This window comes from Coenobita brevimanus, chromosome 85, assembly GCF_032717465.1.
Source record: "Coenobita brevimanus isolate Jiangsu-jjx chromosome 85, ASM3271746v2, whole genome shotgun sequence".
NCBI lineage: Eukaryota > Metazoa > Arthropoda > Malacostraca > Decapoda > Coenobitidae > Coenobita > Coenobita brevimanus.
Window position 1 is genome coordinate 9,941,119 of NC_137038.1, and position 14,809 is coordinate 9,955,927.

Here is a 14,809-nt window from a genome sequence, read left to right on the forward strand (position 1 = left end):
GTCATTCTATGGTACTTTCCAAAATATTCCAGTTTCCAAAAAACCTTTGGAAGCTGGCATTTTCAATCTAAGAATTTGTATTATAGTTGTGTAAGCATCCAGCACCTTTCCTCCATCACCTCACTCTTTCCGCCACACCCACCTTCACCACTTTTACCACTTTATGAATTGGGATTTTTTTCCTTCAATGAATAAAATCAACTAAAGGTAGTAAGAACATAACCATCTCCCACACCCACCTTCATCACTTCCTCTGCCTTTTCTACGTCTCCATTCCGTGACAGTACTGCAAGAAGGTTGGTGAGAAGACCAATGGTGGGTTGGTTCTGTTTCTCTAGTTCCTGTATTCTAATCTCCAGCTGTGATATACTCTGCTGTGAACTCTGGGAATTGAAAAAGTATATAAGTTAATGGTATGTAAATGAGAATAACAATAATGGAACTCGACAAACCTTTCTATCACCGACATGTATGAGATAAATACAGCCCATGTTTCAATATCAATCACTTTTTTAACCCTTTACCACTCCCCAACCCCCACATTCAGAAGATTATGTCAGCTCAATAATGAAGTCTCAATAATGGAGTCTCCGACCATCACTTAGTGATGGCCAAGGTAAAGATGCAAAGAAAGTGGTTGAGGAGGCGAAGGGGAAGACAGGAGGAAGCAGCTCCTGTGAGAAGAGTGGAGAAATTGCAAGACAGTGAGAAAATGACAGAGTATAAGAGCATAGTGGAAGAAAGATTGGGAAGGTATGAGCTAGAGCAGATGGAAGGGGTGGAAGACGTATGTAAGATATTCACGGAAGAGATAGGCGCAGTGTGTGAGGCGGTTTGTGGAGTTAGGAGGAGATGCAAGGGTGTGCAAGGGACAGCATGGTGGAATGATGAGGTGAAACGAGCTGTGGAACAAAATCAGAAGGCATATGGTGAATGATTGGCGAGTAGAGGTAGGGGAGAAGATGAGAGAGAGAAGAGAGAGGTATATGTGAGCAGGAGAAGGGAGGTTAAGAGACTGGTGAAGTAGAGTAAGAAGAAAGTGGATGAAGAGTTTGGGAGGAATCTGAGTGTGAAATGGAGGGAGAGTAAGAAATTGTTTTGGAAGGAGGTAAAGAAAGTAAGGCAGTGTGAAAGGGGAAGTAATAGGGGAGTGAAAGATAGGAATAATAGATTGTTGGTGAAGAAGAGAGAGAAATTGAGGAGATGGAAGGAGCACTTTGAGGATTTGTTGAATGTAGAGAGTGAAAGCAGTGTGAGTATAAGTGGTTGGGGAATGGCTGGGAGAAGAAGAGATGAGAGGAGGGAGGGAGAGATCAGTAGGGCGGAAGTAGTGGAAGCGATGAAGAAGATTAAGCTGGGAAAGGCCCCAGGAATTGATGGAATGTGTGGTGAAATGCTTAGGTATAGGGGTGAGATTGTTGTGGAGTGGATATGGAAGTTGTGTAGATTGGCTTGGGAAGAGGGAAGGGTTCCAGAGGACTGGAAATCAGGTATAATTGTTCCTCTGTACAAAGGAAAAGGGGAGAGAGAAGTATGTGGTAACCATAGGGGTATTTGCCTTCTTAGTGTGACTGGTAAAATATATGGTAGAATACTCATTGACAGGGTTAGGCATATGACAGAGGAGCTAGTTGGAGAAGAACAAGGGGGATTTAGGAAGGGAAAAGGGTGTGTAGATCAGATATTTGTTCTAAGATGTTTAGTGGAGAAGTATCTAGAGAAGGGAAGGAAAGTGTATGCTGCCTTCATGGACTTGGAGAAAGCTTATGACAGAATAGATAGGCAAGGTATGTGGAAGGTATTAAGAATATATGGAGTGGAGGGGAAATTGTTGAGTGCTGTGAAGAGTAAGTACGAGGGAGCTAGGGCTACGGTGAGAGTGGATGGTGAGCTGAGTGAGTTCTTTGATCACAATGTGGGACTGAAACAGGGGTGTGTGATGTCTCCATGGCTGTTTAATATATATATGGATGGGGTTGTAAAGGAGGTGCAAGGTAGGGCAGTGGATGTGGGGCTGGCCCTAATGAATGAGGGTGAGATTTGGAAGCTTCCTGTGTTGCTGTTTGCTGATGATACAGTATTGTTGAGTGAAGATGAATGGGAGTTGCAAGGTTTGGTGAATGAATTTGGGACAGTGTGTAGGAGGAGGAAGCTGAAAGTTAATGTAAACAAAAGTAAAGTTATGGTGTTTGAGAGGAATGAAGTTACAGAGTGTGCAGTGAGGTTGGATGGTGAGGATATGGAGAATGTGAGTGCATTCAAGTACTTGGGCAGTGTGATGAGTAAGGATGGAACTTTGGGGGATGAAGTACGTGAAAGGGTACAGCAGGGAAGGAAGGTTGTTGGTACACTGAAAGCAGTGATGAGAAATAGGGAGGTGAGTATGGAAGTTAAGAAGTCACTGCATGATGGTATTGTGATCCCTACCCTGACGTATGGAAGCGAGGCGTGGACCTTGCAAGAGGGGAACAAGTCAAGAGTGAGAGCAGTGGAAATGAGTTACTTGAGAGGAGCATGTGGAGTGAAGTGGAGGGACAGGTTGACGAATGAAGAAGTAAAGGAACATTGTGGGGTAGATGTGGATGTGGTTGAGAAGATTAGGAGAAATACACTGAGGTGGTTTGGACATGTGGAGAGAATGGAGAATGAAAGACTGACTAAGAGGGTGTATGTAGGTGAGGTGGAGGGAAGAAGAGGGAGGGGTAGACCGAGAATGAGGTGGAGGGATGGAGTTGAGAGGTATATGAGGGAGGGGAGGGTGAGTTGGGGGGAGGGTAGTCAAATGGTGGGTGACAGAGTGACTTGGAGGCGTTTTGTCTGCGGCCACCCTTTGCGGGATTAGGGCGTCGGGCTATAGATAGATAGATAGAATAATGAAAGAATAATTAGGTTGTTCAACAGCAGCAATAACTTAACTAAATTTCTGCTCAGTACCCACTTAAACATCCTTCCTCTCACTGACACAATCTTATTCAGCAAGGGGAAACATTTAGCAGCTTTTAGACTGAAACAACATTTCATTTGTGGCCTGTCAAAATACAAGTGGGTTAGTGTAACCAAATCCAACTAATGGTGGCCAATACTCACAGCCAACTCCCTGGGTAGACTGGGAAGGGGTTGATAAGTGAGGTTTCCAGATGCCAGGGTATCCAGTAGCTTCAGCACAGTGTCTGTGGCCTCATCTTCTTTTAGTCTACTCCTGATCATCCCTGCATTGCCCTTGGAGATATTGAGACCTTTCTTGACCATCTCCTGTTGAGGTCGACGGGTAACTTTTAGACAAAAGAATTATCATCATCATCATTATATACACATTATCATCATCATTATATATACATCATCATCATCATCATCATCATCATGTAATCGTATGTTGCCCCACGAGGAGCATAGGCATATTGGGAAAAGCTGCTTACAGGGGAGATACAACAATCTTGGAAAGATGTGAAACTAGTCAGGTAAGGATGACTTTTTAGGAAGACTCAAGATGCTGTGAAAGATAGGCGTGTGAAAGACATAATGACATAGATAGATGCATAAGTTAAAGAGAGATACGAGAGAGGCTGGGATAAGGTGTGGCAAATGGAAGAAGTGGCAGGGAAGGTGCTATGTGGAGAGATGAGGAAAATGGCAGGGAGGAGTGGAGAGGGAGTTGTAGAGAGGAGGAAAGTGACATGCTGGGAGCATGAAGAAAGGAAGAAAGTGGGTTGGAGGGGTAGTGGCATGAGAAGCAAAAGTGGCATGGATGGGAAGTGGAGAGGGAGTTGTGGAGAGAGGAGGAAAGTGACATGGAGAGGTAATGAAGAGGAAGGTGTTGAGAGGAGGAAATTGGCATGGAGGAGGGGTAGAGAAGGAGGAGGGGTAGAGAAGGAGGTGTGGAGAGAGGGATAGACGGTGGAGTACAGGAGAGGAGAAAAGTCTCTGGGAGGAAAAATGTGTAAAACAAAATGAAAAGGTCAGGAGAAGAGATGAGTTAAGCATGGAACAGTGATGCAGAGTGGGGAAAGGGAGTGGCAGGAAGAAGGGGAGGGTTGGAGACAGGAAAGGGTGGCAGTGAAAGGGTTGTGGAGACAGGAGAGGGAGGCAGGAAAAGAGGATGGAGATAAGGAAATACTTAAAATTAGATAAGTTGATCCATTCCAGTGAGAAGTAACTTAAAACTACACTTGCCTGAAAACAGATAATTCCTACACTCTCTCTCTCTCTATTTATATATATATATATATATATATATATATATATATATATATATATATATATATTCATTCATTGCCAGATGCCATGTATCCCAGACGGGGTGGCCAAGGGCTTAGAGTTAATTGTTTTACAGGGAGGGGCACTAATCCTCCACCAACCCCACTTGACACGTAGGGATGCCAACAGCATCTGGTGTTCCCAGGCGGTCACCCATCCAAGTACTAACCAGACCCAATGTTGCTTAACTTCGCTGATCGGACGGGAAGCGGTGTACTCAACGTGGTATATATATATTTTTTTTTCACTCTCATCTTAAATGCCAGGACCAACTTGCCTAGCCCCAGGCTCCTACGCTCCTCATGGGGCAACGTAGGATTGGATGATGGATGGATGGATATTATATATATATATATATATACAGTAGAACCTCTCTCATTCGGACTACATGGGGGGAAGGGTTCTCCGAATTAGCAGAATGTCCGGACCATCAGGGTAATCTCCAGTTCATACCAAAAACTATCTACATATGGTATGTTTGTTAATTATTAACATATGTGGCATATGTCAACCCTATGCAACTGCAAAAGATGAAAGGATACTAAAATAACAAAACTAATCATGTACGATAATTTTGTATTGCATAATTTACAGGTAAGGCCATGACAAGAAACTAGCCTACATTTTACATTGTAGTAAGTGACTAAGGCCCTTGTAGGCAAAAAAATAAATTAATTAATTAACTGTAATATTTGGAATAAAAATAAAACTTATGTAGGCAAAAAATACACTGTCATCTTTGGCATATTGATAACGCCCATATGGGCAAGAAGCTAATGTTTGATGTACAAGTAAAGCACATTTAAGTACAAAAAATAACCTACAGTAATCATTAAACACTGCAGAATATTCTGACCCATTTTTGTGTAAGCAAACTCCTCCTTTTAACACCTTTATTCATTGCAGAAGCTACACTTGCATGAAGGGGCATGGTAAGGAGGATTAACTTTTGAAATACAGCGTAAAAATATAAGTTGATGGAACGAATGTTAGCGTGTGTTTAAACAGGCACCCATGTTGCGACCTAGCGTGATCCGAGACTAAACGAATGTCAATAGCTTTCCGCGCCAATACTGAAAATGACTTTAGAATTACTTTCAACATATTTTTGGAGCTTATTATTTTTAAATTTCGTCTGAATTAACAGAAATCCGGATTAAAGGGGTCCGGACCAAAGAGGTTCTACTGTATTATATATATATATATATATATATATATATATATATATATATATATATATATATATATATATATATATATATATATATATATATATATATCCATCCATCCATCATCCAATTCTACGTTGCCCCATGAGGAGCGTAGAAGCCCGGGGCTAGGCAAGTGGGTCCTGCCATTTAAGATAAGAGTGACCAGCCTCACTCATCCCTGAGTGACATTACATAAACAATAACCCCAACCACCCCTTGGATATAAACCTTCACCGGCTCAATCCGATTGGAGAGCTGTAATTACCCACTAAACCACCAGGTGCCATAATTTGGTTATATGGTTACCACCCAGCGCAGTAAATGGTTTTCTGGTGTACAGGAAACCATTAGGTTTGTCACTCAGTGTAGAGTTACCCATAGGCAGAAGGAAGAGGGAAGAATGAAGGAATGAAAGACAAAAGAGGGAGCGTAAAGTCACCCATAGGCAGAAGGACGAGGAAAGAATGAAGTAAGGAAAGACAGAAGAGGAAGGAAGGAATGGAGAGAGGAGAGGAAAGGGCAGACACCCGAGAGCAACACTACATTGAGTAAGTGGATGGTGAACGCCCCCACCTATCACAAAATATATATATATATATATACTGTATACACACACACACACACCTATACATCACCATCACATGATTCTCACTTCACATGATTCACACTTCAGCAAGAAATGTAAAGGTATAATCTGTATTAACACCCTTCTCCATAAAACACAGCACCCACACATACCACCACTTCATTTTATTACAATAGGACATACCGGTATTCTCAATGGCACAGGAGGAATTGTGGCACCTATTACCTTAAGTTATTTACATTGTTTTAATATCAACAAACTGCAACAATAACATACAAAAGGATACTATGGTGTAATGTGCAAAATAAATAGCTAAGGAAGCAGGTTTACAGCATCTCCAAGGCCACACATCTATATGCTCTCAGGTATATAGTAAAACAGGCTACAACCTGCTATCAACAGTATATACCTAATGGCAAGCTATCTATCTATTGCCAGACACCTTAATCCCATAAGGGGTGGCCACAAACAAATCGCCTCCACGTTACCCCATCCCCTGCCATTTCACTGCTCTACCCCCAGCTCACACACCCCTCTCTCCTATACCTCTCCACTCCATCCCTCTATCTCTCCCCCACTCTACCTCACTCACATACATTCTCCTCGTTAGTCTCTCGCTCTCCATCCTCGCCACATGGCCAAACCACCTCAGTGAACCGGGTATTTGTACTTCTCCAAACTCTTTCTATCACATCCACACCACAATGCTCCATTACTTCCTGTTTTGTGTGTGTGTGTGTGTGTGTGTGTGTGTGTGTCTGACTCCGGGCAATGGCTTCAGGGCCTGTCTCAAGGCCCAGTAGTCCTCCTACACCTCCACATGTCGCCACTTCGGTGCTAACACCCAACATCCATACTGAATACATGCTAAGGCTATCTCACACAGGACTGGTGTATTGGTATTAACGAGAGTATTTTTACATGTCAGCGGGCTTTCCAGTAGATCAGTAAAGTCTGCATTTTGAAATTCAAATCTTTAAACTGTTCCCTGCCCCAGCTGGGACTCGAACCTGGGTCCACTAGGACTGCAGGCTGCCTCTCTCCCGGTTCAGCCACCGCCTACCCCCCCCCCTGAGAGAGGGGGGTTGTGCCTCCATGTAACTCCATATGCTTCTCTCAAATAACTCATTTCCACTGCTCTGACTCATGACTTGTGTCCTTTCAAGAAGGTCCAAGCTTCACTTTCATATGTCAGAGCTGGTATCACAATGCTGTCATGCAGCGACTTTTTTGCTTCCATGCTCACTTCCCTATTTTTTATCACAGCTCAGAGAACCAGCAACCTTTCTTGCTTGTTGTACTCTGTCAAGCACTTCATCCTCCAAACTTCCATCTTTATTCATCACACTACTGAAGTACTTAAATACACTCACATTTTCCATTTCCTAATCATCAAATGGCAAGCATTACCACTTAATTACCCCAGGCATGGTTTATTTCTCTCATCAACAACATCAACCACCACCTAATTTTCAGTGTACTAATCCCAACAACTGACAGTTATAGAGAGTATGTTTATTCAAGCTTAACCACTGTAACTAAATATTTTTTACCACAAAGTAAATTTTCACAGTTCACCCATGAAAATGATGATAGTTATAATGACAATGACAACGAAAATGATAATTATTATGGGAATGATGACAGCGGCAACACTGGCAATAGTGAAGAACATGATGATGAAACAACAACAATGATTAGGAGGATGAGGCTGATAATCATGACAATGAAGATAATGACAATGGTAAAATAACAACAACAACAACAGCCTTCCATGATCAGTCCTACCTGCATCAGGGGCTCAATTCTCCCATCAGCATTAGACCTTGAAGACTGGAACAACACATCCACAAGAAACATTCCAGCCACATCCACCCCCCGACTGTCTCCTCCTGCTCTACCTTCACCCACCTCACCCTCGTCCTCTTGTTTATCCTCCTCCTCAGCTTCCTTGTCTTCACTGCCAGCTTGAGGGAGAAACGGTATGTATAAATATATATACGATATATATAATGTGAGCGTGTGACAAGGTTGTGTAATGTCCCCATGATTGTTCAATATATATATAGACGGGTGATGAGAGAAGTAAAAGCATGAGTAATGGAGAGAGGGATGGCATTGGTAAGCAATGGTGATGGATGGAATATCTCAAATTTGTTGTATGCTGATGATGCAGTGCTACTTGTAATTGATGGACAAGAGCTTGGTAGACTAGTGCAGAGTTTTGCTGATTTCTGTGAGCATCGTGCCTTGAGAGTAAATGTAGGAAACAGTAAAGTGCTGGTAATCAAGAGAGAAGGTGACTCCCAGTGTGATGTTATAGTGAATGGAGAGAGACTGGAATAGGTGAGAGTTCAAATACCTGGGTACCATAACAGAAGAGAGGAAAATGTGCAAAAGAAGCGGAAAGTAGAATGACACAAGGATGGAAGGTAGCTGGTGCTATGAAGGCCTTGATAAGAAACAAAGGTTTGAATGTTGCAGCTGCACGAGGCTTACACGAAGGAGTGTTAGTGCAAACTTTAACATATGGCTGTAAGACTATGGTGTGGCATGCAACTCAGAAGTCAAAAGTGAGAGCAGTGGAGATGGGACCGCTGAGGAATGTATGTGGAACAGAGAGAGTGGATAGGATACGAAATAATATGATTCGTGAAAGATGCAGAGTGAGGAAATCTGTGGACACCAGAATCGAAGAGAGTGTACTGAGATGGTATGGTCATGGGGAGAGAATGGATAACAATAGGTGGTGAAAAAGGTATATCCGAGTGAATTTGAAGGAGGGAGGAGGCGAGGTAGGCCGAAGAGAAGGTGAAGAGAAATGGTGGATGAATGTGTGAGGAAGAGAGGGTTGGAAGTCGGTGAGGTTAGGGGGCTGATGAGATCGAGCTGGCTGGATGCACATTATGAGAAGAAGTGCATGATCAGGAATTTGGCACCCCTTTTTAACGTGACAGTGTCCGGACTGACTCTATCAGATATGTTTATGTGAAGCTAAAGAACATGGTGACTGTTTTTGGCATATCCGACAGAGCCAGGATTCTGGGGGCTTGTATGATGAGTGAATGGAAGCATGGCCCATTGGACTGGGCAAATTTGGGGTGTCTGGACACTGCCATTCCTCACCCTGCTCTAGCGTGGGAAAGGAGGTCCTATGATGATGATAATATATATATCTGTATCTATCTATACATCTATATCTATATATATATATGTACAGTTAACCCTTATTATATGCAGCCTTTTTATGTTGCTTTAGCTATTAATCACTTCAATCTGATGATGTAAGTCTTACTTTATTATTGTTATCCCTAACAAATATACATACCTTAGAATAAACGAAGGGTTAGATACATCCTTCTTTAATTTCTCCAAAACAAAAGATTGGTAATCCTCGATGGGGCATAGTACCATGTTATTTTGCAGTTTCCTTCGTTTTTCGCCTTACCTTAACTTTACATGGGGTTCCTTAAGTATTTTCTGGTTGTGCTTTCAAGTTTCAAAGCTTTCTATGTCTTTTACAAGTAATGAAAAGCATTTTGAAAAGCAGAGTTTGTTTACACACAGATGCCATCTTGTGGTGCACGAACTGACAAAAGACGTCTTAGAAAGTCATTTTTGAACAAATTTACCCCTATCAGTGGCTATATATCCAAACCTAGCCAATATTATTTAACTTAACTCAATCTTATTTATTCTAACCTAACTTCATCTAGTTTATACTAACCAAACCAAACTTATCCTAATGTAACCTAACCCTTAAGTAATCATATGGATCCTTTCTTACCTGAAAAAGCATTTCTCTCACACCTTTACGAAATCACTGAACTGATTATAAAAAAAAAAAAATTAAGAGGTGGTTCATTTCCTTAAGGATTACCAAAAGATCTTTCCTACACTCAATATTGCTCGTCAGTAGCAAGAATAAACTGAAACAAAAATATAAATAATAACTGGATTCAAGGGATCAAGTCCACAGTAAAATATTGTACAAATCTTCGTATGTTACTGGAGAGGGAAGCCTTCATGCGGTAGTACTAATATAACTGGATGGCTCTGCTGCTTGGTTAAACATATTCCCTCTCTATTTTCCAAAAGAAGAGAGAGAGAGAGAGAGAAAGAGAGAGAAACTATCAACAGCATGTCCAATTAAATGGGACACACCCTCATTCACTCATCATACCTCAAATCAGCTCTAACAATGGAAATTTACTGAGCAATATTCAGCAAATTTACTACCATATATAAAAAAAACTTGTAATGAGTACTTACTGCTCATAACAGTACACAGTACTTTGCAATAACTATACTGCAACAATATAACTGGTTAATTCTGACAAGAGGGTATGAATGGGCAAAAGGGAAAACCAAGGAAGAATGTAAGTTGTTTATTTTTCTAACATTTTGGATTACAAATAGCCCATCCTCTGAGAGACTGCCTTTCCATGGATGGACTCTGTAGTCCAAAATGTTAGAAATAAACAACTTTGGCTCTTTCCTCCCTCTCTTTTTTTCCCCCTCCCATCCATTTTTGTTTATATTAAAAATTTTTTGAATGCCCTACCTTCCTCCTGGTTAGGAGTCATCTGTCCCAGGATAGCTACAGCATCTGCAGCATTCCCAGACTTCACATACATGACAGCCACATCACGACGCAATATGGTCTTCACACGGGTTCGACATCGCTTCACTGGTGGGAAAAAACAGTGGCTGAGGTCAATGATGTCTGTTAAGTAGACAGTGGAAACATTACCATTGTCAATCATCATCATCATCATCATGATAACTTTTTTTTTTTCTCTCTCCAAAAAGTATTATGAGGTATGACCTAAAAACAAAGAGAAAAAAAAGGATGAATGTAGAAGAACTATCACCAGCATGCCTAGCAAAATGGCCAGACAATCATTCAAAAAATATTCAAGTCTGCAGAGTCCTGGCTCAACCATCTGCTCATTCTTGGTGTATTTTATGTTTATAGATTGGATGATGGATGGATAAGCTTCACATACAACTGCCACATAGTCATTTCATTTGCTACCATGCTGAAAAAGGGGTGCCACCCTTTTTCACTGTGCTAAAGCTATAATGCCCAACGTCCAATTCTTGAGCTCTTAAGAGTTCACCATCTACTCAAAAACCCTTTCTGTGATATGCTTGGACCTAATTCTAGACAGAGGGATAAAAAAAAATCTAACTACTAAATACCTTTGTACAGTAGTGACTTAAGTAACCATGAATAAAAACATAGCACTATTATTTAATCTGCAACTTTTAAAAATTACTGTAACCCCTCAGGCACTCACCTATACTGGCTGCAGCCTCAAGATCTTTGTTGTCTAGATGGTATGCCACAAGACTGTTCACCACCAAAGGCAGAGACAGACCAATCTTCCTTAATGCTGTGATCAGAGTGTCTTCGTCTGTCACTCCGCACTCCACCAGACTTGGCACCACATACATCTTGAAAGTTTCCAGGGTGAGAGGTGTTTCCATAGTGACCATTTCTTCCAGTGTCTTATATATATCTGCAGTTAAGAGATTGATGTATGAGTCATGTTGGGGGCCTCCAGCATGAGGGGTATTTCCACAGTAACACTTTTTCCCACTGCCTTATATACATGTCATGCAGTCACTGAATTAGGAGTCAAAATATGTTATACCTTTTGGTGCTGCCTAAGAAGTGAGACACTGAAAATCAGTAACAACTAAGATGACATTTGCCCTATCGGGAACGATGACGCAAACTGTGTCCTATCAGTGTTGGGCTGAAGTAACCAATGATGCAACTTGCGTCATTGTGGACAAAAATATTCACCAAAAATTAGGTTTTAGCAGTAAGTGCATCAAACTTGGGTAGGTTATAGAGAAGGGTGTACATAATTAACATAATAGTTACAGGTTCAATAATAATATGAAAAAAGATAAACAAAGTACACATTTTAGGTGATTATTATTATTTTTTTTTTTTTCATTTTTGGCGATTTACGCAAAGACTATTGGTTGTATCGAAATTCCAAAAGCACCAGGAGAAAGCTCATGAAAATTTGCATCTAGACATGTGCTTTGCTCCTGCACGGTGCAGGCAAAATTTTGCACTAGGATGTTGGGAAGTTATTTGAAGCTATTTTTACTCTCGAAGATGTTTATTCTCACTGCATTTCTGTACTTTTACTCAACACTTTTGTGTACAGTAATCCCTCATTTATCTGGACATAGCAGAGCTAAAGGCATGTCCAGGTAGTGGCAACATCCGGATAATGAACACTATTCCTCTACCATACCCAGACCCTACCTATACCCAACCTCCAACCTATACCTAACCTATTTGTACAGTACCTATGCTTAATTTGGCAATATTTTTCGGTCATTCAGGCATATTTAGGCATCAACACACACATAAGAACATCCAAACACCAAAAACATGCAGAATAAACACTGAAAACCAAAAAACACCCTACCTATACACTACTGTACGTACAGTACCCCTCCTTATTCTGGCAGTGTTTTCTGGTCATTCTGCCATATTTGGGCATCAAAACATACATAGGATTATCCAAAATAATTTTCAACACCAAGAGAACCATGAAAAAAAAAAAAAAAAAAAAAAAACACCGAAAACCAAAAAACACCTTACCTACACACTACTGTATGTACAGTCGCTCAAAAAAGTATCTTCCCACCGCATGAATGCAGGAGTTCACAATGTGTCGGGTGACTGAAGCAGTGTCGGTATTGATAGCAAGCCTGGCTCTCTCAAATATCACAATAGATTTGGTACCTCATATCTAGATCCGAAGTTTGAGTCAAAGATTTCAGATATCGGATACAGAGTCTATATTGTTCTGTTCTACTCATACAGGCTACGCATAGGAAATACTGTACAAGAATAATCCCATTTCATATATCCGAGATAATTCCCTTATTGTATTTCACAAGGGCATAATGTTTCCATACGACACTTAACTCGTACACCGCTGTGCTGTATGTAAACCGGGGCTGCTAACAGATCTCACGCTCACTTAACATTTTACATATTTCTTCGTTCGTTGTGTCAGACTGACTCACAGCACCTTTGGGAGGATACTTTTTTGAGCGACTGTAAAGCGGGTATCACACGGGGACCCGTGAACAATTTGTGCAGCACAAAACGGACGTCCAAACTGAGCTTGGACGTCCATACTCTATCACACGGTGGACGTCGACGGCCACCTTCTTCTTCTTTATCGAGTTCACCCCACGCGACTGGGAGGTCACTTCCAACTCCCTAGCAGACGACGTGTTTATCAGCAACGACAATGGACATGAACCAGATTGTGACTTTTGCAATGGGTGCTGCAGTCCTAACCCTGCAGGATGAGGAAGAAGCCTCTGCAAGAAGACAAAGGAGGGGGAGAAGGAGGGCATTGTGGATGAGAGAATGGCTCCCACGGAGTGAAGAAAGCAGCCAGTATAGAAATCTGCACAGTAGTGCTTTCTTCCCGAGTATGCCTTTCCAACGTGCCCGGGCCTCTCTTGGAAACAATCAATCCACATTCCATCATATATACCACATTTTGGTATATATGAAAAGTTTCTATGACAAACAGAAATACTAAAAGTACAAAGTTTACTGACGGTTTTGAATTAATCATAATATATAACCTCAACTGACTACAGAGTTCAAGATAGCAGAGGACACACACTACTTGTAAACTCCATAGAAAAGGAGATCACCAAGTCCTGGACGTCCACGGTCACCGTGGATGTCCACGAATGGGTCAGGCGGCCTTCCACTCGTGGACGTCCATGACCCTCCCGCGGGGGCAAGTTTGGACGTCCACGAGACTCCCGTGTGATAGCCCCTTAAAGTACCTCTCCTAATTTTGGCACTGTTTTCAGGTCAATCTGTCATATTTAGACATCAAAACATACAGAGGAATATCCAAAGTAATGCCGAACACCACGAAAACCATTAAAAAAAAAAAAATCCTACCTATACATTACTGTACGTACAGTACCCCTCCTAATTTTGGCACTGTTATCAGGTCACTCTACCATATTTAGACATCAAAACACACATAGGAATATCCAAAGTAATGCTATACACCAAGTAAACCATGAGAAAAAAAAATTAAAAAATTAAAACCAAAAAACACCCTACCTATACTGTATACTACTCAACTGTATGTACAGTACCCCTCCTAATTTTGGCACTGTTCTCCAGTCATTCTGCCATAATGAGACATCAAAACACGCATAGGGTTATCGATATTAATGAATATGCATAAACAACAAAAATCCTCAAAAAACCTGAAGATGGTTTGAAAATCAGTTACCTGTGATGAGTGACTGCTCCCAGGGCTCCAAAAAAATTCCACGGCCAAATATGCCACCGGAAATTGGTTATATTGGTATACCATCATCTTTGCTGATGTTTATACTATAAGCTAATAAAAACACAAAAAAATGATAAGTAAAAGTACAGAAATACAGTGAGAATAAAGTATTCAGGAATAAAACTTACCTTCATATAACTTTCCACCATCTTCGTGCAAAGTTTTGCCAGCACCTTCCAAGAGTTAAGCATGTCTAGATGCAGAATTTCATGAGCTTTCTCGTGGATCTTGCGGAATTTTGATACGATCAATAGTAGTCAAATAAATCGCAAAAAAATTTAAATACTCACGAATCATTGTTATGATCACGGAGGAAGGTAGGGACTGAGTGAGTGAGGGGATAGCAGGGAGGGTATGGAGGAGGGACGGGCGGGGGATAGAAA

General features: G+C 41.2%; 1 protein-coding gene and 1 pseudogene across 1 annotated transcript in view; both read right to left on the minus strand.

Annotated features, from left to right (window-relative positions):
* The window catches only part of bsf (bicoid stability factor), a 113,135-nt gene that overhangs the window by 65,844 nt on the left and 32,482 nt on the right, over positions 1-14,809 (minus strand). The window contains exons 9-13 of the mRNA XM_080280618.1: positions 11,355-11,576; positions 10,616-10,741; positions 7,840-8,018; positions 3,088-3,252; positions 240-383 (exon numbers count right to left, since the gene is read on the minus strand). Of these exons, the coding sequence (XP_080136744.1) occupies positions 240-383; positions 3,088-3,252; positions 7,840-8,018; positions 10,616-10,741; positions 11,355-11,576 (836 nt within the window). The remainder of the gene's footprint in view (positions 1-239; positions 384-3,087; positions 3,253-7,839; positions 8,019-10,615; positions 10,742-11,354; positions 11,577-14,809) is intronic.
* On the minus strand, positions 4,375-4,493 carry LOC145410521 (5S ribosomal RNA; annotated as a pseudogene).